At 47.5% G+C, this 22,048-nt stretch overlaps 1 protein-coding gene across 1 annotated transcript in view; it reads right to left on the bottom strand.

Moving 5' to 3' along the window:
* LOC149971565 (fibroblast growth factor receptor-like 1) overlaps nucleotides 1-22,048 on the bottom strand; it is a 61,681-nt gene that overhangs the window by 14,545 nt on the left and 25,088 nt on the right. The window contains exon 3 of the mRNA XM_090219401.1: nucleotides 13,315-13,587. Coding sequence (XP_090075527.1) covers nucleotides 13,315-13,587 — 273 coding nt within the window. The remainder of the gene's footprint in view (nucleotides 1-13,314; nucleotides 13,588-22,048) is intronic.

Below are 22,048 nucleotides of genomic sequence, written 5' to 3'. Positions count from 1 at the left end.
GCACTGGCAGGGCGACCGGGACCATTCAACCGGGTAAGGTTGGGCAGGCTCGGTGCTCAAGAGCTCCAGTGCGCCTGCACGGCCCGGTCTATCCGTCACCACCTCCACACCCCAGCCCTCCGGTGGCAGCTCCCCGTACCAGGCTGTCTCTCCGGCCCATCCGTCCAGAGCCTTCCTCCTCTCCAGCGCTGCCGGAGTCTCCCGCCTCTCCGGCGCTACCAGAGCCTTCCTCCTCTCCAGCGCTGCCGGAGTCTCCCGTCTGTCCGGCGCCTCTGCCGGAGTCTCCCGTCTGTCCGGCGCCTCTGCCGGAGCCTCCCGCCTGTCCGGCGCCGCTGCCGGAGCCTCCCGCCTGTCCGGCGCCTCTGCCGGAGCCTCCCGCCTGTCCGGCGCCTCTGCCGGAGCCTCCCGCCTGTCCGGCGCCTCTGCCGGAGCCTCCCGCCTGTCCGGCGCCTCTGCCGGAGCCTCCCGCCTGTCCGGCGCCTCCCGCCTGTCCGGCGCCGCTGCCGGAGCCTCCCGCCTGTCCGGCGCATCTGCCGGAGCCTCCCGCCTGTCCGGCGCCTCTGCCGGAGCCTCCCGCCTGTCCGGCGCCTCTGCCGGAGCCTCCCGCCTGTCCGGCGCCTCTGCCGGAGCCTCCCGCCTGTCCGGCGCCTCTGCCGGAGCCTCCCGCCTGTCCGGCGCCTCTGCCGGAGCCTCCCGCCTGTCCGGCGCCGCTGCCGGAGCCTCCCGCCTGTCCGGCGCCTCTGCCGGAGCCTCCCGCCTGTCCGGCGCCTCTGCCGGAGCCTCCCGCCTGTCCGGCGCCTCTGCCGGAGCCTCCCGCCTGTCCGGCGCCTCTGCCGGAGCCTCCCGCCTGTCCGGCGCCTCTGCCGGAGCCTCCCGCCTGTCCGGCGCCTCTGCCGGAGCCTCCCGCCTGTCCGGCGCCTCTGCCGGAGCCTCCCGCCTGTCCGGCGCCTCTGCCGGAGCCTCCCGCCTGTCCGGCGCCGCTGCCGGAGCCTCCCGCCTGTCCGGCGCCTCTGCCGGAGCCTCCCGCCTGTCCGGCGCCTCTGCCGGAGCCTCCCGCCTGTCCGGCGCCTCTGCCGGAGCCTCCCGCCTGTCCGGCGCCTCTGCCGGAGCCTCGCGCCTGTCCGGCGCCTCTGCCGGAGCCTCCCGCCTGTCCGGCGCCTCTGCCGGAGCCTCCCGTCTGCCCGGCGCCGCCAGCGCCGCCCGTCTGCCCAGCGCCGCCAGCGCCGCCCGTCTGCCCAGCGCCGCCAGCGCCGCCCGTCTGCCAGGAGCCGCCAATGCCGCCCGTCTGCCAGGGGCCGCCAGTGCCGCCAGTCAGCCAGGGGCCGCCAGTGCCGCCAGTCAGCCAGGGGCCGCCAGTCAGCCCAGCGCCGGCGCCGCCAGTCAACCAGGGGCCGCCAGTGCCGCCAGTCAGCCAGGGGCCGCCAGTCAGCCAGGGGCCGCTAGAGCCCCTCCGCCCGGAGCAGCTGTCCCTCTGTCCCGAGCAGCTGTCCCTCTGTCCCGAGCAGCTGTCCCTCTGTCCCGAGCAGCTGTCCCTCTGTCCCGAGCTGTCTCTTAGGAGGGTCACCTATCTAGGGACGCTAAGGAGGTGGACAAAGACTATTATGGAGTGGGGTCCACGTCCAGCGCCGCCTCCGCGGACAGATGCCCACCCAGACCCTCCCCTATAGGTTCAGGTTTTGCGGCCAGAGTCCGCACCTTGGGGGGGGGGGTACTGTCACACCCTGACCATAGTTTACTTTGTATATTTCTATGTTGTGGTTGGTCAGGGTGTGATCTGAGTGGGCATTCTATGTTTCATGTCTAGTTTGTCTAGTTCTATGTTCGGCCTGATATGGTTCTCAATCAGAGGCAGGTGTTCGTCATTGTCTCTGATTGGGAACCATATTTAGGTAGCCTGGGTTTCACTGTGTGTTTGTGGGTGATTGTTCCTGTCTTTGTGTAGTGTTCACCAGATAGGCTGTATTAGGTTTTGAGTTCTCACGTTTCTTGTTTTTTCGTTAGTTTGTTCTTGTATAGTGTCGTAAATAAAGTACAATGAACAACCACCACGCTGCGCTTTGGTCCGCCTCTACTTCACAAGAAGAGAATCGTTACACTGACACCCTAGACCCACTACAATTCGCATATCGCCCCAACAGATCCACGGACTACGCAATCGCCATTACACTGCTCAATGGCCTATTTCCACCTGGACAAGATAAATACCTATGCTCAGCATTCAACACCAATGTGCCCTCCAAGCTCATCACTAAGCTCAGTGCCCTGGGTCTGAACCTCAACAACACCTCCACCACGCTGATCCACAACACGGGGGCCCACAGGGGTGCGTGATCGGCCCACAGGGATGCGTGATCAGCCCCCTCCTGTACTCCATGTTCACCCATGACTGCGTGGCCATGCACATCTCCAACTCGGTCATCAAGTTTTCAGATGACACAACAGTGATAAACCAGATTACCAACAACAACGAGACAGCCTACAGGGAGGAGGTGTGGGCCCTGGCGGAGTGGTGCCAGGAAAACAAAACGAAGGAGCCGATCATGGACTACAGGAGACAGCAGAGGGAGCACGCTCCCATCCACATCGAAGTTCCTCGGCGTACACATCACTGACAAACTGAAATGGTTCACCCACACAGACAGTGTGGTGAAGAAAATGCAACCGCACCTCTTCAACCTCAGGAGGCTGAATAAATTTGGTTTGGCCCACTAAGACCCTCACACACTTCAACAGATACAACCGGACATGATGCTCTCAATGGTGCATCACCCCCTGGTAAGGCAATTGAATTGTCCGCAACCGCATGGCTCTCCAAAGGGTGGTGCGGTCAGCCCAACGCATCATCAGGGGCCCACTGCCTGCCCTCCAGGACATCTACAGTTGTGGCCAAAAGTTTTGAGAATGGCACAAATATTAATTTTCACAAAGTCTGCTGCCTCAGTTTGTATGATGGCAATTTTCACAAAGTCTGCTGCCTCAGTTTGTATGATGGCAATTTGTATATACTCCAGAATGTTATGAAGAGTGATCAGATGAATTGCAATTAATTGCAAAGTCCCTCTTTGCCATGGAAATGAACTGAGTCCCAAAAAACATTTCCACTGAATTTCAGCCCTGCCACAAAAAGACAAGCTGACATCATGTCAGTGATTCTCTCGTTAACACAGTGTTGACGAGGACAAGGTTGGAGATCACTCTGTCATGCTGATTGAGTTTGAATAACAGACTGGAAGCTTCAAAAGGAGGGTGGTGCTTGGAATCATTGTTCTTCCTCTGTAAAACCATGGTTACCTGGAAGGAAACACGTGCCATCATCATCATTGCTTTGCACAAAAAGGGCTTCACAGGCAAGGATATTGCTGCCAGTAAGATTGCACCTAAATCAACCATTTTATCGGATCATCAAGAACTTCAAGGAGAGCAGTTAAATTGTTGTGAAGAAGGCTTCAGGGCGCCCAAGAAAGTTCAGCAAGCGCCAGGACCGTCTCCCAAAGTTGATTCAGCTGCGGGATCGGGGCACCACCAGTACAGAGCTTGCTCAGGAATGGCAGCAGGCAGGTGTGAGTGCATCTGCACGCACAGTGAGGGCAGAAGGGCAGCAAAGTAGCCACTTCTCTCCAGGAAAAACATCAGGGACAGACTAATATTCTGCAAAAGGTACAGGGATTGGACTGCTGAGGACTGGGGTAAAGTCATTTTCTCTGATGAATCCCCTTTCTGATTGTTTGGTGCATCCGGAAAAAATCTTGTCCGGAGAAGACAATGTGAGCGCTACCATCAGTCCTGTGTCATGATAACAGTAAAGCATCCTGAGCCCATTCATTTGTGGGGTTGCTTCTCAGCCAAAGGAATGGGCTCACTCACAATTTTGCCTAAGAACACAGCCATGAATAAAGAATGGTACCAACACATCCTCCGAGAGCAACTTCTCCCAACCATCCAGAAACAGTTCGGTGACAAACAATGCCTTTTCCATGATGGAGCACCTTGCCATAAGGCAAAAGTGATAACTAAATGGCTCGGGGAACAAAACATCAATATTTTGGGTCCATGGCCAGGAAACTCCCCAGACCTTAATCCCATTGAGAACTTGTGGTCAATCCTCAAGAGGCGGGTGGACAAACAAAAGCCCACAAATTCTGACAAACTCCAAGCATTGATTATGCAATAATGGGCTGCCATCAGTCGGGATGTGGCCCAGATGTTAATTGACAGCATGTCAGGGCGGATTGCAGAGGTCTTGAAAAAGAAGGGTCAACACTGCAAATATTGACTCTTTGCATAAACTTCATGTAATTGTCAATAAAAGCCTTTGACACTTATGAAATACTCAATTATACTTCGGAATTCCATAGTAACATCTGACAAAAATATCTAAAGACACTGAAGCAGCAAACTTTGTGCAAATTAATATTTGTGTCATTCTCAAAACTTTTGGCCACGACTGTACAGCACCCAGTGTTACAGGAAGGCCAAGAAGATCCTCAAGGACCTCGTGGCAGGGCCTAGGCCTGTTCCCCCCGTTACCATCTAGAAGGCGGAGACAGTACAGGTGCATCACAGCTGGGACCGAGAGACTGAAAAACAGCTCCTATTTCCAGGTCATCAGACTGTTAAACAGTCATCACTAGCCGGCCTCCGCCCAGTACCCTGGCCGGAACTTAGTCACTGTTCTAGCCGGCTACCACCCGGTATTCTATCCTGCACCTTAGAGACTGCTGCCATATGTACACAGTCATTGAACACTTGTCACATACTGTTTTACCCATTGTATTTGTATATACTGTATTCTAGTCATGGCTTATCCTATTTAACTACTGCTGTACACACTTTTTATATTCATATAATGTCCATACTGTCTTTACACATTATTATATGTTGCTTGTTTGTATTTTTCGTAATTTTTTTATCTAGATTATGTGTGTATTGTTTATTTTCTATTGCTAGGTATTACTACAATGTTGGCGCTGAGACCCAAGCATTTCGCTGCACCTGCGATAATATCTGCAAATCTGTGTTCAAGACCAATAAACTTTGATTTGAATAAAATAAACATGAATAATAATAATAAATAAAACATGAATAAAACATACCACGCAGTCAAGAGCACATCTAATACCTATGGGGTAATTTTATCCTGTCACTATTGTGGGAAAAATATGTTTATATTTTGTTTACATTGATGTGTGTATGCAGACGAGCACAAAAAAAGAACTTCAGTGAGAATTGTGTTTTATGTGTTTAAGAAAAAGCTTTAAATGACTGCGACCTCAATCAGTGTGTTGCAGGCTTGCAACGGTCATTAAATAAAAGGGATCGCAACATGAGGTTAGACTTGCCTCTGTCTGTGCTTGCTCTGAGGAGGGTTTGATAACATTAGAGACAAGTTGATGATGATGACTCCAGGTGATATTGAATGTCACTGAATACCTCTGTGTTGACTACCAACGTCTGTGGAGTTTCCCTGTCGTACTGCAGTCTGACATACAGTACCAATCAAAAGTTTGGACACACCTACTCATTCCAGGGTTTTTCTTTCATTTTACTAGGGATGCACGACATATCGGTGAACATATCGGAATTGGCCGATATTAGCTAAAAATGCCAAACATCGGTATCGGCCGATGTCTAGTTTAATGTTGATGTGCAAAACCGATGTCAAAGCTGACGTGCATACCTATATAACGTAGGTACATGATGTAATGGCGCCACGTACAATTGTGAGCAGTCAACAAGTCGAGCAGTCATTTAAAAGAGTAAGAAAATTTCAGCGACACAACTCACAGGCAAAATCCATTAAAACCAAGATATTGGAATTCCTTGCCCTTGACAATCAACCGTTCTGTCATGGGTGATGTTGGCTTTTGCCGACTGGTTGAGCACGGTACACACTACCAAGTGCTCTATTTTTCAGATGTTGCCCCACCTGAGTTACACAGTAATAGCATCACTGCTGTTAGCTTCACGACATACAGTTGAAGTAGGAAGTTTACACAGAGTTAGGTTGGAGTCATTAAAACTATTTTTTTAACCACTCCACAAATGTCTTGTTAATTAACAAACTATAGTTGTGGCAAGTCGGTGAGGACATCTACTTTGTGCAAAACACAAGTAATTTTTCCAACAATTGTTTACAGACAGATTATTTCACTTATAATTCACTGTATCACAATTCCAGTGGGTCAGAAGTTTATATACACTAAGTTCACTGAGCCTTTAAACAGCTTGGAAAATTCCAGAAAATGATTTCATGGCTTTAGAAGCTTCTGATAGGCTAATTGACATCATTTGAGTCAATTGGAGGTTTACCTGTGGATGTATTTCAAGGTCTACCTTCAAACTCTGTGCCTCTTTGCTTGACATCATGGGAAAATCAAAAGAAATCAGACCTCAGAAAAAAATTCTAGACCTCCACAAGTCTGGTTCATCCTTGGGAACAATTTCTGAAGGTACCACGTTCATCTGTACAAACAATAGTACGCAAGTATAAACACCATGGGACCACGCAGCCGGCATACAGCTCAGGAAGGAGACGCATTCTGTCTCCTAGAGATGAACGTACTTTGGTGCGAAATGTGCAAATCAATCCCAGAACAACAGCAAAGGACCTTGTGAAGATGCTGAAAGAAAAAGTTACAAAAGTATCTATATCCACAGTAAAACGAGTCCTATATCGACATAAACTGAAAGGCCTCTCAGCAAGGAAGAAGCGACTGCTCCAAAACCGCCATAAAAAAGCCCAACTACGGTTTGCAACTGCACATGAGGACAAAGATCATACTTTTTGGAGAAATGTCCTCTGGTCTGATGAAACAAAAATAGAACTGTTGGCCATAATGACCATTGTTATGTTTGGAGGAAAAAGGGGGAGGCTTGCAAGCCGAAGAACACCACCCCAACTGTGAAGCACAGGGGTGGCAGCATCATGTTGTGGGGGTACTTTGCTGCAAGAGGGACTAGTACACTTCACAAAATAGATGGCATCATGAGGCAGGAAAATTATGTGGATATATTGAAGCAACATCTCAAGACATCAGTCAGGAAGGTAAAGCTTGGACAAAGTTGTGGCAAAATGGCTTAAGGACAATAAAGTCAAGGTATTGGAAAGGCCATCACAAAGCCCTGACCTCAATCCTATAGAAAATGTGTGGGCAGGACTGAAAAAAAGTGTGCGAGCAAGGAGGCCTACAAACCTGACTCAGTTACACCACCCCTGTCAGGAGGAATGGGACAAAATTTGTCCAACTTATTGTGGGACGCTTGTGGAAGGCTACCCGAAATGTTTGACCCAAGTTAAACAATTTAAAAGCAATGATACCAAATACTAATTGAGTGCATGTACACTTCTGACCCACTGGGAATGTGATAAAATAAATAAAAGCTGAAATAAATCATTCTCTCTATTATTATTCTGTCATTTCACATTCTTAAAATAAAAGTAGTGATCCTAACTGATCTAAGACAGGGAATTGTTACTTGGATTAAATGTCAGGAATTGTGAAAACTGAGTTTAAATGTATTTGGCTAAGGTGTATGTAAACTTCAACTGTACATACTATGGAATGCAGTTTGGGTCTTTGTGTATCAAAAAAGATACAGTAGCACTGTCAAAGCTGTACAAAAAAGTCAGCAAACAAGCAAACACTGGCCATGAATACTGCGTTGGTAATAAAGCATCATTTTTTTAACCGCAACTTCTGGGGTAGCTAGCTTTAGCTTGGTACCTAGCTAGCACCAATACAACCAGCCTGACAACCAGCCTACCGCAACTTATTTGATATTTAGCTAGCTTTAGCCTAGCTAGCACCAATACAACTTGTCGTTTTGCTGTGTTTTTGGGGAAGAACATTGTTTGCATCAAATCCATCAGCTAGCTAACTTTTTTACTGTCCAGAGCTTGGGGAAGGGCAGGTGCATGAGACAACTTTACCAGCATCATAGCGATACGTATCGATTAATCGTTGTGACATATGAAATACAAGTGATAGTGTAATCAATGTGTAATAACTACATAAAAAATGTATGAACGCATTCAATTATTATGTGATGTGCAGTCATATTCAGGTTCTGATTGGTCAACAAGCTTATTTGACATGTCAAATAGTGTTATTTGATGTGTATCTTTTTTGGCACGCAAAGACCCAAACGGCGCTCCATAGCAATCCTAGTTGAGAATGAAATGACTGAACAGATGAACAACAAATCAGCACAGTAATGGTAATGTTTATGGTTATGTTTTATTGGTAGTTGGGACATACGTAAATTATTTCCTCCGCATGTGGGGTTCCCACCGTGAAGGATGGAGGAGGTGGTGTGATGGTGCTTTGCTGGTGACACTGTCTGTGATTTATTTAGAATTCAAGGCACACTTAACCAGCATGGCTACCACAGCATTCTGCAGCGATACACCATCCCTCTGGTTTGCGCACAGTGGGACTATAATTTGTTTTTCAACAGGACAATGACCCAACACACCTCTAGGCTATTTAAAGGCTATTTGACCAAGAAGGAGAGTGATGGAGTGCTGCATCAGATGACCTGGCCTCCACAATTACCCGACCTCAACCCAATTGAGGTGGTTTGGGATGAGTTGGACCGCAGAGTGAAGGAAAAGCAGCCAACAAGCACTCAGCATATATGGGAACTCCTTCAATACTGTTGGAAAAGCATTCCAGGTGAAGCTGGTTGAGGGAATGCCAAGAGTGTGCAAAGCTGTCATCAAGGCAAAGGGTGGCTACTTTGAAGAATCTCAAATATAAAATATATTTTGATTTGTTTCACACAATTTTTGGGGGGGACACCGACTCGTACTGTACATCTGCATAGCGTTTCTGCTGCAGGGGAGGACCTGAGTGGATCAAGTCAGGGGCCTCGGAGGGATCACTAGAGATATTTATACCCTGTTTAAACTTAATCCAACAGATCCAATTTGGCAACATCACATCCTCTGCTTTGTCTCATATACTCACAAGCAGTATAAGCCATCATCAGCCCCTTCATAAATGGCCCTGAGTCCCTGTACTTCTACATATAGTTTACCTCTGAGTTCAGCCTTGTGCACACCTGTTGCGTCAAACTGTATGCGTTCTGGCAGAAGTCCATTCATTTCAGTGGCCTGCAATCTGCACCGCTGCGACTCATCAGCTGGACTAGGTTGCGGTGCGTGGCACTGTGTGCAGTGTGTCGTGTGCGTTTCCAACTTGTGCGTTGCTTTGCCGTGCGGTATCAGACACGGAAGTAGACAAACCACCGAAGAAATTGCTAATATGTAGCGTGATTCTTTTTGTTGTGATGCGGCACATGGATTGTGAAGACCACGTAAAATATACTGTAGGGCAATGTAATGATGCAACCTGTGTGCATTCAGCGTTGTAGCCCTTGTTTTGTTCAAGGGCTGTTTTGAGGCCATTGTTAATTAATGACTTCAGTAAGACTTCAGCACAGTCCCAGGGGGAGCCAGGGCACTATAACTCAGTTCCACATTACTCCCTCCCAGGGACCAAACAGGAAAGCAGCATGCTACCTTCACTCCCCACGCAGAGAGGCTGGAGGGATGAGGGAGGCTAGAGGGAGGGAGGCCCTGCTCAGAGCTCCAACATGATGAGGTGGACACAGGGGACGAGGTCCACCAGGGCCAGTTCAACCATCTCAGTCATTAACTGAGTCATTAACCCTCCATCCTCCACACACACACACACACACACACACACACACACACACACACACACACACACACACACACACACACACACACACACACACACACACACACACACACACACACACACACACACACACAGTGGGGCAAAAAAGTATTTGGTCAGCCACCAATTGTGCAAGTTCTCCCACTTAAAAAGATGAGAGGCCTGTAATTTATCATAGGTACACTTCAGCTATGACAGACAAAATTAGAAAAAAAATCCAGAAAATCACATTGTAGGATTTTTTATGAATTTATTTGCAAATTATGGTGGAAAATAAGTATTTGGTCAATAACAAACGTTTCTCAATACTTTGTTATATACCCTTTGTTGGCAATGACAGAGGTCAAATGTTTTCTGTAAGTCTTCACAAGGTTTTCACACACTGTTGCTGGTATTTTGGCCCATTCATCCATGCAGGTCATTCAATAGATCCCCCCCGTGTGGTTCTGGGATTTTTGCTCACCGTTCTTGTGATCATTTTGAACCCACGGGGTGAGATCTTGCGTGGAGCCCCAGATCGAGGGAGATTATCAGTGGTCTTGTATGTCTTCCATTTCCTAATAATTGCTCCCACAGTTTATTTCTTCAAACCAAGCTGCTTACCTATTGCAGATTTAGTCTTCCCAGCCTGGTGCAGGTCTACAATTTTGTTTCTGGTGTCCTTTGACAGCTCTTTGTTCTTGGCCATAGTGGAGTTTGGAGTGTGACTGTTTGAGGTTGTGGACAGGTGTCTTTTATACTGATTACAAGTTCAAACAGGTGCCATCAATACAGGTAACAAGTGGAGGACAGAGGAGCCTCTTAAAGAAGGTCTGTGAGAGCCAGAATCTTGCTTGTTTGAAGGTGACCAAATACTTATTTTCCACCATAATTTGCAAATAAATTCATAAAAATTCCTACAATGTGATTTTCTGGATTTTTTTGTCTGTCATAGTTGAAGTGTACCTATGATGAAAATTACAGGCCTCTCTCATCTTTTTAAGTGGGAGAACGTGCACAATTGGTGGTTGACTAAATACTTTTTTGCCCCACTGTACGTTCGTACACACACACACACACACACACACACACACACACACACACACACACACACACACACACACACACACACACACACACACACACACACACACACACACACACACACACACAGTGGCTGCTATCCTTATCTGTGCTTGCGCCGCTCGTCACAACTCCTCACTCAGAGCCTTTCATCATCACTGGACCAGAGCAGATTTATAGTGATGCAAGCTTCAGGACGTCTAGTGGTGCAGGTCATCTAGTGGTGCAGGCAACATGTCATCTAGTGGTGCAGGTCATCTAGCGGTGCAGGTCATCTAGTGGTGCAGGTCATCTAGTGTTACAGGTCATCCATCTAGTGTTACAGGTCATCCATCTAGTGCTACAGGTCATCCATCTAGTGTTACAGGTCATCTAGTGGTGCAGGTCATCTAGTGGTGCAGGTCATCTAGTGGTGCAGGTCATCTAGTGTTACAGGTCATCCATCTAGTGTTACAGGTCATCCATATAGTGTTACAGGTCATCCATATAGTGTTACAGGTCATCCATATAGTGTTACAGGTCATCCATATAGTGTTACAGGTCACCCATCTAGTGTTACAGGTCATCCATCTAGTGGTGCAGGTCATCTAGTGGTGCAGGTCATCTAGTGGTGCAGGTCATCTAGTGTTGCAGGTCATCTAGTGTTGCAGGTCATCTAGTGTTGCAGGTCATCCATCTAGTGTTACAGGTCATCCATATAGTGTTACAGGTCATCCATATAGTGTTACAGGTCATCCATCTAGTGTTACAGGTCATCTAGTGTTGCAGGTCATCTAGTGGTGCAGGTCATCTAGTGGTGCAGGTCATCTAGTGTGGCAGGTCATCTAGTGGTGCAGGTCATCTAGTGGTGCAGGTCATCTAGTGTTGCAGGTCATCTAGTGTTGCAGGTCATCTAGTGTTACAGGTCATCTAGTGTTGCAGGTCATCTAGTGGTGCACCTCCCACAACCCTCTACACCCTCCCCCACCCCCTCTAATCACCTTCCAACCTCACACACTGACACACATGCCATATACTCCCTTACTGAATTAGTTCTTAAATGAATTTCTCATTGTGTCAGAGGGGGGTGAAACCCCCCAACAGTGCATATAAAATAAGGAACACTGGATGAAGTTACCGGCACTAGAAACAAGTACCTGGGTGCAGTGTGACAGGAGAAGCACGTAAAGAAGCCTCTCTTTGTTCTCTTGAGGTTTGATATGAAACCTGACAGAGGATCTGCTGGGGTTCTGTAATGTTCTCCTGAGGTTTGATATGAAACCTGACAGAGGATCTGCTGGGGTTCTGTAATGTTCTCTTGAGGTTTGATATGAAACCTGACAGAGGATCTGCTGGGGTTCTGTAATGTTCTCCTGAGGTTTGATATGAAACGTGACAGAGAGGCTGCTGGGGTTCTGTAATGTTCTCCTGAGGTTTGATATGAAACCTGACAGAGGAGCTGCTGGGGTTCTGTAATGTTTTCCTGAGGTTTGATATGAAACCTGACAGAGGAGCTGCTGGGGTTCTGTAATGTTCTCCTGAGGTTTGATATGAAACCTGACAGAGAAGCTGCTGGGGTTCTGTAATGTTCTCCTGAGGTTTGATATGAAACCTGACAGAGAAGCTGCTGGGGTTCTGTAATGTTCTCCTGAGGTTTGATATGAAACCTGACAGAGGATCTGCTGGGGTTCTGTAATGTTCTCCTGAGGTTTGATATGAAACGTGACAGAGAGGCTGCTGGGGTTCTGTAATGTTCTCCTGAGGTTTGATATGAAACCTGACAGAGGAGCTGCTGGGGTTCTGTAATGTTCTCCTGAGGTTTGATATGAAACCTGACAGAGGAGCTGCTGGGGTTCTGTAATGTTCTCCTGAGGTTTGATATGAAACCTGACAGAGAAGCTGCTGGGGTTCTGTAATGTTCTCCTGAGGTTTGATATGAAACCTGACAGAGAAGCTGCTGGGGTTCTGTAATGTTCTCCTGAGGTTTGATATGAAACCTGACAGAGAAGTTGCTGGGGTTCTGTAATGTTCTCCTGAGGTTTGATATGAAACCTGACAGAGGATCTGCTGGGGTTCTGTAATGTTCTCCTGAGGTTTGATATGAAACCTGACAGAGAAGCTGCTGGGGTTCTGTAATGTTCTCCTGAGGTTTGATATGAAACCTGACAGAGGATCTGCTGGGGTTCGGTAATGTTCTCCTGAGGTCTGATATGAAACCTGACAGAGGATCTGCTGGGGTTCTGTAATGTTCTCCTGAGGTTTGATATGAAACCTGACAGAGGATCTGCTGGGGTTCTGTAATGTTCTCCTGAGGTTTGATATGAAACCTGACAGAGGATCTGCTGGGGTTCTGTAATGTTCTCCTGAGGTTTGATATGAAACCTGACAGAGGATCTGCTGGGGTTCTGTAATGTTCTCCTGAGGTTTGATATGAAAGGAGTTAAAGGAGTTGAAGATAATTGGAACATAAAGCATGATGTGTGTATGTAATATTTGTATTTACAGTATGTGTATGCATTACAAGGGTGTGCACTGACTAGGGATGAAGTCAGCCCCTCCCTGGCCTTACCCATGACGATGAGGGTGTAGTTGAGAGTGATACTTCCGAAGCCGTTGGTGACGCGGCACATGTAAACCCCCGCGTCCCCCAGCTCCACCTCTTTGATCTTCAGGCTCTTTTTCAGCACCCGGTAGCGGCTCCAGCCCGGGTGGACGTTACGCCCATCCTTCACCCACAGCACCAGGGGAGGAGGGTCACCCTCTACGGGGCACGCAAGCCGCACCGTCCGCCCCAGCCTGGCCGTCTGACGCTCCTCCACCTGACGACTCACCCACGGTGGACCTGGAAGGAGCAGAGAGAGATGGGCAGAGTACGGTCATTGTTCAGTTCCACAAAATATTTTTTTCTCTACAGCTTTCCTTTCTAAATATAAACCCTGTGTCATATTGGATCCACTGGGCTTCTGTCTCTGCATTGCTTGCTCTTTGGGGTTTTAGGCTGAGTATCTGTAAAGCACTTTGATGTAAAAATGGCTTTTTAAAATACATTTGATTGATTGGCTGATTGTGATTTATACTCCACAACAACTTGATCAAACAAACTTAATCATTTACCTATCAGTTTACAGCTAATACTTTTTGGACTTATTCATCAGAGTTATTCGCCAGACCTGGGCATCTGGTAAGACATAGTAAAGTTCTGCTCATGGGTATTATACAGTAGCCTGCAGTGGACAGGATCCATGGTTGAATCATGCTCCATTTGCTATGAAGCTGGACAAGCTGCTCTATTCATACATTGGGGATTGTTTGAGTTTATTTTATTTTTAGAGGGACAGTGCACATTAATCAACGTTTCATAGCATAGTTTCCTTTCATATTTCACACAACTTTTCATTCCATTTCCATGTTATTGTATCAATGGGCCTTGTGTATTTGAGGGCTAAGTCATTTATATCAACTGAATATAATTCCACCATTCAAGAATAGCCAGTACTGTACACTTCATTTGCTGCTTAATTCAAAACACACAAAGATGTTTTACTGACTCCGTCTATCACATGAAACATTTTATTCGTTCTGTTGCCGCTGGCAACACAGGGTCAACTGACCTTGGGCCGGTGAGCCAGACGAACCATGGAAAATAAAATGGAATTACAAAGGCAGACCAGAGACCTGCTTCCCCCTAACTAACACTGGCCTGCCGTGTCTGTCTGATTCTGAGGGGTGCCCTGTGTATCACCACTCCACACCATAAACTGTACGTGTCCAGGCCCACAAACACAGATAGGCCCTGTGTGAGAAGGCCTGTATATAACTGGGTCAGGCTACCCCAAGGGAACATTCCAATCAGCAAAACAAACCAACTTGGGTCCACCCAAAGTCCACTCAAAAACATAACCCTTCTCAAGAAGAGCGAGGGGCAACTTCGGGGAAGTTGGGAATTTCTTGCCTTCTTTCGGTACGGTCCTTGCGTGCACAACGTTCTTTTCATCCTGTTCGTTCAGCGCTCTGAGACTCCCATGAGAGCTCCGGGGTCCATTTCCTCTGGCCCTCCTGCGCTGCCTCAGAACTGGAGCCCGGTTATGTGTGTGTTGGACGGCAGTGCTCATTCATGCCTGGTACTGTCACATCCTGTAACTGTACCAGCAGCTGCTGTGAGAACTGCCAAGATTATGGAAATTGAAAAATGATTTCTCTCTCTCTCCTTTTCTCTCTCTCTCTCTGCACTACACATCTATGTGTAGGAGTGAAGTGTTTTCACCTGGAGTCTACTGGTTGCCATCCAGGAAAGTGCCAGAAGAAAAAGCAGCAGAAAAAAGTAAAGATTGTTTTGGAGACGGAATTAAATTACAGCACATTCCAGAATGTTAGACCGAGACGGTTTCACTGCACCAAGTATGGAATCAAAATTCCCCTGTCTCCACGAATAGAACAAAAGGTTGACCATAAAGACCTATTTCAGCAGGTTTGAATGTTAACACAGCATTCTGTCATAAACAAATCATTACATTAACCACTAATTCACCTTACTGGGAAAATGGCAAGATATGACTTAGTATTGTTAGTTGAAATAGTGAAACAGCCTGGCAATATCTGGGTGGCCTCATTGAAACAGCCTGGCTGCCAATAAATCAGGCAGCACCAGATGAGAGTGAGACCAGGAGGCTGAAGTAAAGAGCCTTCCTTCTCCCCGATCTGATCCAAGAGCTTGCTCACAATCACACACAACCGGGGAGAGGTGGAATAAAAGACAGAAGAGGAGGAGGAGAGTAGAGGGAGTCTGTCAGTCAGTCTGGTTGGACACACACACACACACACACACACACACACACACACACACACACACACACACACACACTGCTGCTGCTGCTAAAACCACCTGTTGAGAAACCCTGCAGAAGGAGATGTAGTCTTGTTGAGATGCTCCAGCTGGACTGAGACAGAGAGGTACCTGACTGACCATTGGCTCTATAGAGGCAGCTCTTTCCTAGACCCCTGCTCCTAGGTCCATGCTCCTAGGCCCATGCTCCTCGACCCATGCTCCTCGGCCCATGCTCCTCGGCCCATGCTCCTCGACCCGTGCTCCTCGACCCGTGCTCCTCGACCCGTGCTCCTCGACCCGTGCTCCTCGGCCCGTGCTCCTAGGCCCGTGCTCCTCGACCCGTGCTCCTCGACCCGTGCTCCTTGACCCGTGCTCCTCGACCCGTGCTCCTCGACCCGTGCTCCTCGACCCGTGCTCCTCGACCCGTGCTCCTCGACCCATGCTCCTCGACCCATGCTCCTAGACCCATGCTCCTAGACCCATGCTCCTAGACCATGCTCCTAGACCCATGCTCCTAGACCCATGCTCCTAGACCATGCTCCTAGACCCATGCTCCTCGACCCATGCTCCTAAACCCATGCTCCTAGACCCATGCTCCTCGACCCATGCTCCTAGACCCATGCTCCTAGACCCATGCTCCTAGACCCATGCTCCTAGACCCGTGCTCCAGCTCTGGAAACAACATAAACAGCCTTCCTCCTCCCTATTGAAGCGCAATAAACACCCTGCCTGGTAGATCCCACCAAGTCCTACACCTGCCTTCTGAACCCTGCAGTGTGTTCTCTGTCCAACAATGACAGGGAGGGCCAAGTGTGGTAGAAACAGGGAGTGACACACACACACGTGCACAATCATACATACACAGACACACATACGCACACACACACACGCACACAGATGTACAGTGCCTTGCGAAAGTATTCGGCCCCCTTGAACTTTGCAACCTTTTGCCACATTTCAGGCTTCAAACATAAAGATATAAAACTGTATTTTTTGTGAAGAATCAACAACAAGTGGAACACAATCATGAAGTGGAACGACATTTATTTGATATTTCAAACTTTTTTAACAAATCAAAAACTGAAAAATTGGGCGTGCAAAATTATTCAGCCCCTTTACTTTCAGTGCAGCAAACTCTCTCCAGACGATCAGTGAGGATCTCTGAATGATCCAATGTTGACCTAAATGACTAATGATGATAAATACAATCCACCTGTGTGTAATCAAGTCTCCGTATAAATGCACCTGCACTGTGATAGTCTCAGAGGTCCGTTAAAAGCGCAGAGAGCATCATGAAGAACAAGGAACACACCAGGCAGGTCCGAGATACTGTTGTGAAGAAGTTTAAAGCCGGATTTGGATACAAAAAGATTTCCCAAGCTTTAAACATCCCAAGGAGCACTGTGCAAGCGATAATATTGAAATGGAAGGAGTATCAGACCACTGCAAATCTACCAAGACCTGGCCGTCCCTCTAAACTTTCAGCTCATACAAGGAGAAGACTGATCAGAGATGCAGCCAAGAGGCCCATGATCACTCTGGATGAACTGCAGAGATCTACAGCTGAGGTGGGAGACTCTGTCCATAGGACAACAATCAGTCGTATATTGCACAAATCTGGCCTTTATGGAAGAGTGGCAAGAAGAAAGCCATTTCTTAAAGATATCCATAAAAAGTGTCTTTAAAGTTTGCCACAAGCCACCTGGGAGACACACCAAACATGTGGAAGAAGGTGCTCTGGTCAGATGAAACCAAAATTGAACTTTTTGGCAACAATGCAAAACGTTATGTTCGGCGTAAAAGCAACACCCCTGAACACACCATCCCCACTGTCAAACATGGTGGTGGCAGCATCATGGTTTGGGCCTGCTTTTCTTCAGCAGGGACAGGGAAGATGGTTAAAATGTATGGGAAGATGGATGGAGCCAAACACAGGACCATTCTGTAAGAAAACCTGATGGAGTCTGCAAAAGACCTGAGACTGGGACGGAGATTTGTCTTCCAACAAGACAATGATCCAAAACATAAAGCAAAATCTACAATGAAATGGTTCAAAAATAAACATATCCAGGTGTTAGAATGGCCAAGTCAAAGTCCAGACCTGAATCCAATCGAGAATCTGTGGAAAGAACTGAAAACTGCTGTTCACAAATGCTCTCCATCCAACCTCACTGAGCTCGAGTTGTTTTGCAAGGAGGAATGGGAAAAAATGTCAGTCTCTCGATGTGAAAAACTGATAGAGACATACCCCAAGCGACTTACAGCTGTAATCGCAGCAAAAGGTGGCGCTACAAAGTATTAACTTAAGGGGGCTGAATAATTTTGCACGCCCAATTTTTCAGTTTTTGATTTGTTAAAAAAGTTTGAGATATCCAATAAATGTCGTTCCACTTCATGATTGTGTCCCACTTGTTGTTGATTCTTCACAAAAAAATACAGTTTTATATCTTTATGTTTGAAGCCTGAAATGTGGCAAAAGGTCGCAAAGTTCAAGGGGGCCGAATACTTTCGCAAGGCACTGTATAGCAGCATTGATCTGAAATTAATGTCAGCCTTTTTTCCTAATTTGTCTTGTTAAGTTTGAATGTCTTCCCCATTCAGTGTTTTTTATAATCCAAGTTGCTGTTGAGCTGAGAGTGATACTCCCATCAGCAGACGGGACATCCTGACAGACAGACCACAACCTACAGCAAACAACATTCCTACTTCCACCATTAGGAATGAAGGCCTATGAATCCTATTGATCCAGACAGGTAACAACATCAATAAAAACAAAGAGGAAAGACATGACGTCCTCAGTGCAGTGGTGAAACTGTTACTGGTCTGGTTGTCAGAGGGATTTCAGTGCAGCAGAATCCAAAACAGCTGGAACCAGCCAAGACATTTAATCTGTGTAAGACAGAAGGAAGTCACCTAACCTATGGATAACCAGGGATCACTTTAAAGCTCCACTGTGCTTGTACTCTCGTGGCCCACTCTGTTTTAGACATTTTGATAGGGGTTTTTGATTTCAGGGAGGATTTATGGGAAAGGGAGGCCGCCCCCGAGCCGCAGCCCCAGAGGAGCTTTGAAGCTGGGGCGGCCTCACCAGAGTCAGGAGGAAGGAGCTGGGCTGGTGTCATACGGAGAGCTTCAAACGGACCTCGACAGCGCTCTGCCTGGATAAATTATTATGGTTAAGGAAGTAGCAGGGCTTTGAGATGAGTGGGAGAGATAGATAGAGAGAAACAGAGAAAAAGAGAGAGAGCGAGCGAGAGAGTGAGAGCAAGAGAGAGCAAGAGAGGCAGGAGAGAGAGCGAGAGAAAGAGAGGGAGAGAGAGATTGGAAGGAAGATATTGGAGGAACCTGCTTGTTGATGTGAGTAGAGTAGAATGGAGACATGCAGATCGCCACATGCTCATCGCGAAGGACTACTGAACATGTGTCCTTCAGACTAGAACAAGGGAGAGCACTGCAATAACTTCCTTCAAAAGACAGCTCATCAAAAGATCATGTTGAAAGAAGCTCTTCTGGGGTGGTGTCCAGACAGGCTGGTGGACGATACCAGTACAGCTGGATTCATAAGAAGAGACATCGCAAGTATGAGCAGCTTTCGAGGAGAGAAGTCAAACACCACAGTGCAGATACAATGTTATCAGGCAGAAGATAGGCAGCCTTTAAACGAGTTCCTGCCAAGGTGCCATCCATCTTGAGTTTAATCTCTTCTCATTCAGAGAGCAACCCTGCTCATCTCTGTGCCCATATCCTGGCATGGGGGGGTGGGGTGGGGCTAGGCAGAGAGGCCTAATGTAATGTTTGCCTTCACTGATAGGACGGTTAGACCAAACAGAGCCAGGTCTCGGTCTAGTGTGTGAAAATCAGGTTCCAGATCACCGGTGAGAGATTACACCGTTGGCCTGATGCGTGACATGGTAATGTATAGGAAAATGAGTCAAAGACAACAATAAGAGGGCTTGGTCAACAGAGCTAGGTAAACAATCCCCGTCTACCTCTGGTTCACCCCGGTGTCTGTCACTCCCACTCCTCAATCAAACACCCAGTCAGTCAACTCCTCATTAGTAGTCATTCCTGCATGCAGGCCTGCTACCTTCATATCTAATAACTTTGGCCCATTACTTAGGCAAATTCTTGGTCAGGCTATTTATAATGGTAGGGTCCCATCTCTTTTTCCCATTACTCAATCTGATCCCTTTCTCAGTTGAGTGACATCTACCTGAATACTCCCTACATCCTGAAAACCCTCATCCTTGTGTCTTCTGCCTTCCCTTAAATCTTGTTTATGTCTATAAAAGGGGTCCTCTCCTGTGCTGTCCCAGGTCCAGCTGTTAGTCTATAGAGGAGCAGCTAGGTACTAATCCATCCTGTTATCCTAGGAGCCACACAACACTTCATCAATTACACTGAACAAAAATATAAACTCAACATGCAACAATTTCAAAGATTTGACTGATTTTATGGTCCATATAAGGAAATCAAGTCCATTTAAATCAATTCATTAGGCCCTAATCTATGGATTTCACATGACCGTGAATACAGATATGCATCTATTGGTCACAGATACCTTAAAAATAAAGTAGGGGCGTGGATCAGAAAACCAGTCAGTATTTGCCTCATGCAGCGCAACACATCTCCTTCGCATAGAGTTGATCGTGCTGTTGATTGTGGCCTGTGGAATGTTGTCCCACTCCTCTTCAATGGCTTTGCAAAGTTGTTGGATATTGGCAGGAACTGGAACACGCTATCGTACACGTCAATCCAGAGCATCCGAAACATGCTCAATGGGTGACATGTCTTGTGAGTATGCAGGCCATGGAAGAACTGTGTACAGATCCTTGCAACATGGGGCTGTATCATGCTGAAACATGAGGTGATGGTGGCGGATGAATGGCAGGACAATGGGCCTCAGGATCTCGTCACGATATCTCTGTGCATTCAAATTGTCATCGATAAAAATGAAATTGTGTTCATGGTCCATAGCTTATACCTACCCATACCATAACCCCACCGCCACCATGGGGCACTCTGTTCACAACGTTGACATCAGCAAACCGCTCGCCCACATGACGCCATACACACAGTCTGCCATCTGTCCAGTACAGTTGAAACCGGGATTCATCCGTGAAGAGCACATTTCTCCAGCGTGACAGTGGCTATCGAAGGTGAGCATTTGTCCACTGAAGTCGGTTACGACGCTGAACTGCAGTCAGGTCACGACCCTGGTGAGGACGATGAGCATGCAGATGAGCTTCCCTGAGACAGTTTTTGGCAGTTGGTGCAGAAATGATTTGGTTGTGCAAACCCACAGTTTCATCAGCTGTTCAGGTGGCTGGTCTCAGACGATCCCGCTGGTGAAAACGCCAGATGTTGAGGTCCTGGGCTGACGTGGTTACACGTGGTCTGGGGTTGTGAGGCCAGTTGGACATATTGCCAAATTCTCTAAAACCACTTTGGAGGTGGCTTATGGTAGAGAAATGAACATTCAATTATCTGGCAACAGCTCTGGTGGACATTCCTGCAGTCAGCAGGCCAATTTCACACTTGAAACATCTGTGGCATTGTGTTGTGTGACAAAACTGCACATTTTAGAGTGGCCTTTTATTACCCCGGGCACAAGGTGCACCTGTGTAATGATCATGCTGTTTAATAAGCTTCTTGATATACCACACATGTCAGGTGGATGGATTGTCTTGGCAAAAGGAGAAATGCTCACTAACAGGAATGTAAATACATTTGCGCCCAACATCTTAGAGCAATAAGCTTTTTGTGCATAGGAACATTTCTGTGATCTTTTATTTCAGCTAATGAAACACGGGACCAACACTTTACATGTTGCGTTTATGCTTTTGTTCAGTGTAACTCTGCACATCCAAGACATCATCTCAATCCCATGATGATTTCATGGGCAGGTCACTCCAGCATTATTTTACTCAGTCTCTTCCAACATTCCACCTAGCGGTGTTTTGAGACAAGCTGGAGTTGAATATAGTGCTACAACCGTGGCTGTAAATGGACAGTAGAGTGTGTGTCTGTCATTACGCTGGCTTTCCTTGGTTCCCTCTCCGTCCATCTCACCCCACTAGAGACCATCCAACCCTCCAGCTGTCTCTCAGACAGACACCATAGAACTCAGTCTTGGAATCTTGGAAGAACACTCGCTCCCCTACCTTCATAGAAAAACACACAGAAACCTGGTTATTCCTTAAATTCAGACCATTTTACATTTCTGGAGGGTGACGTCGAGTGTCTGCCTCTTTTTAGCTCTGGCATGTTGGAGCAAATGCTATGCCCACTCCACCTCCACCATGGCAGAAGCTGGCAAGGGCACAAGGCCTGATCTGTTCACACTGACATCAGGCCCATGTGTGGAGGTGGGTGTGTGATTGTGTAGTATGGGCATGGGGGCAATGATGTACCCACCTCTGACTCCCCTCTCCATACCACCGGTCCTAACACACTCACTGGAGCAGATGTAAATGTC

Source organism: Oncorhynchus mykiss, chromosome 25, assembly GCF_057628025.1.
Source record: "Oncorhynchus mykiss isolate SJ-2025 chromosome 25, ASM5762802v1, whole genome shotgun sequence".
In the NCBI taxonomy this organism is placed as follows: Eukaryota; Metazoa; Chordata; class Actinopteri; order Salmoniformes; family Salmonidae; genus Oncorhynchus; species Oncorhynchus mykiss.
The sequence above is the reverse complement of the archived record's forward strand: the minus strand, read 5'-3'. Positions and strand labels throughout refer to the sequence as shown.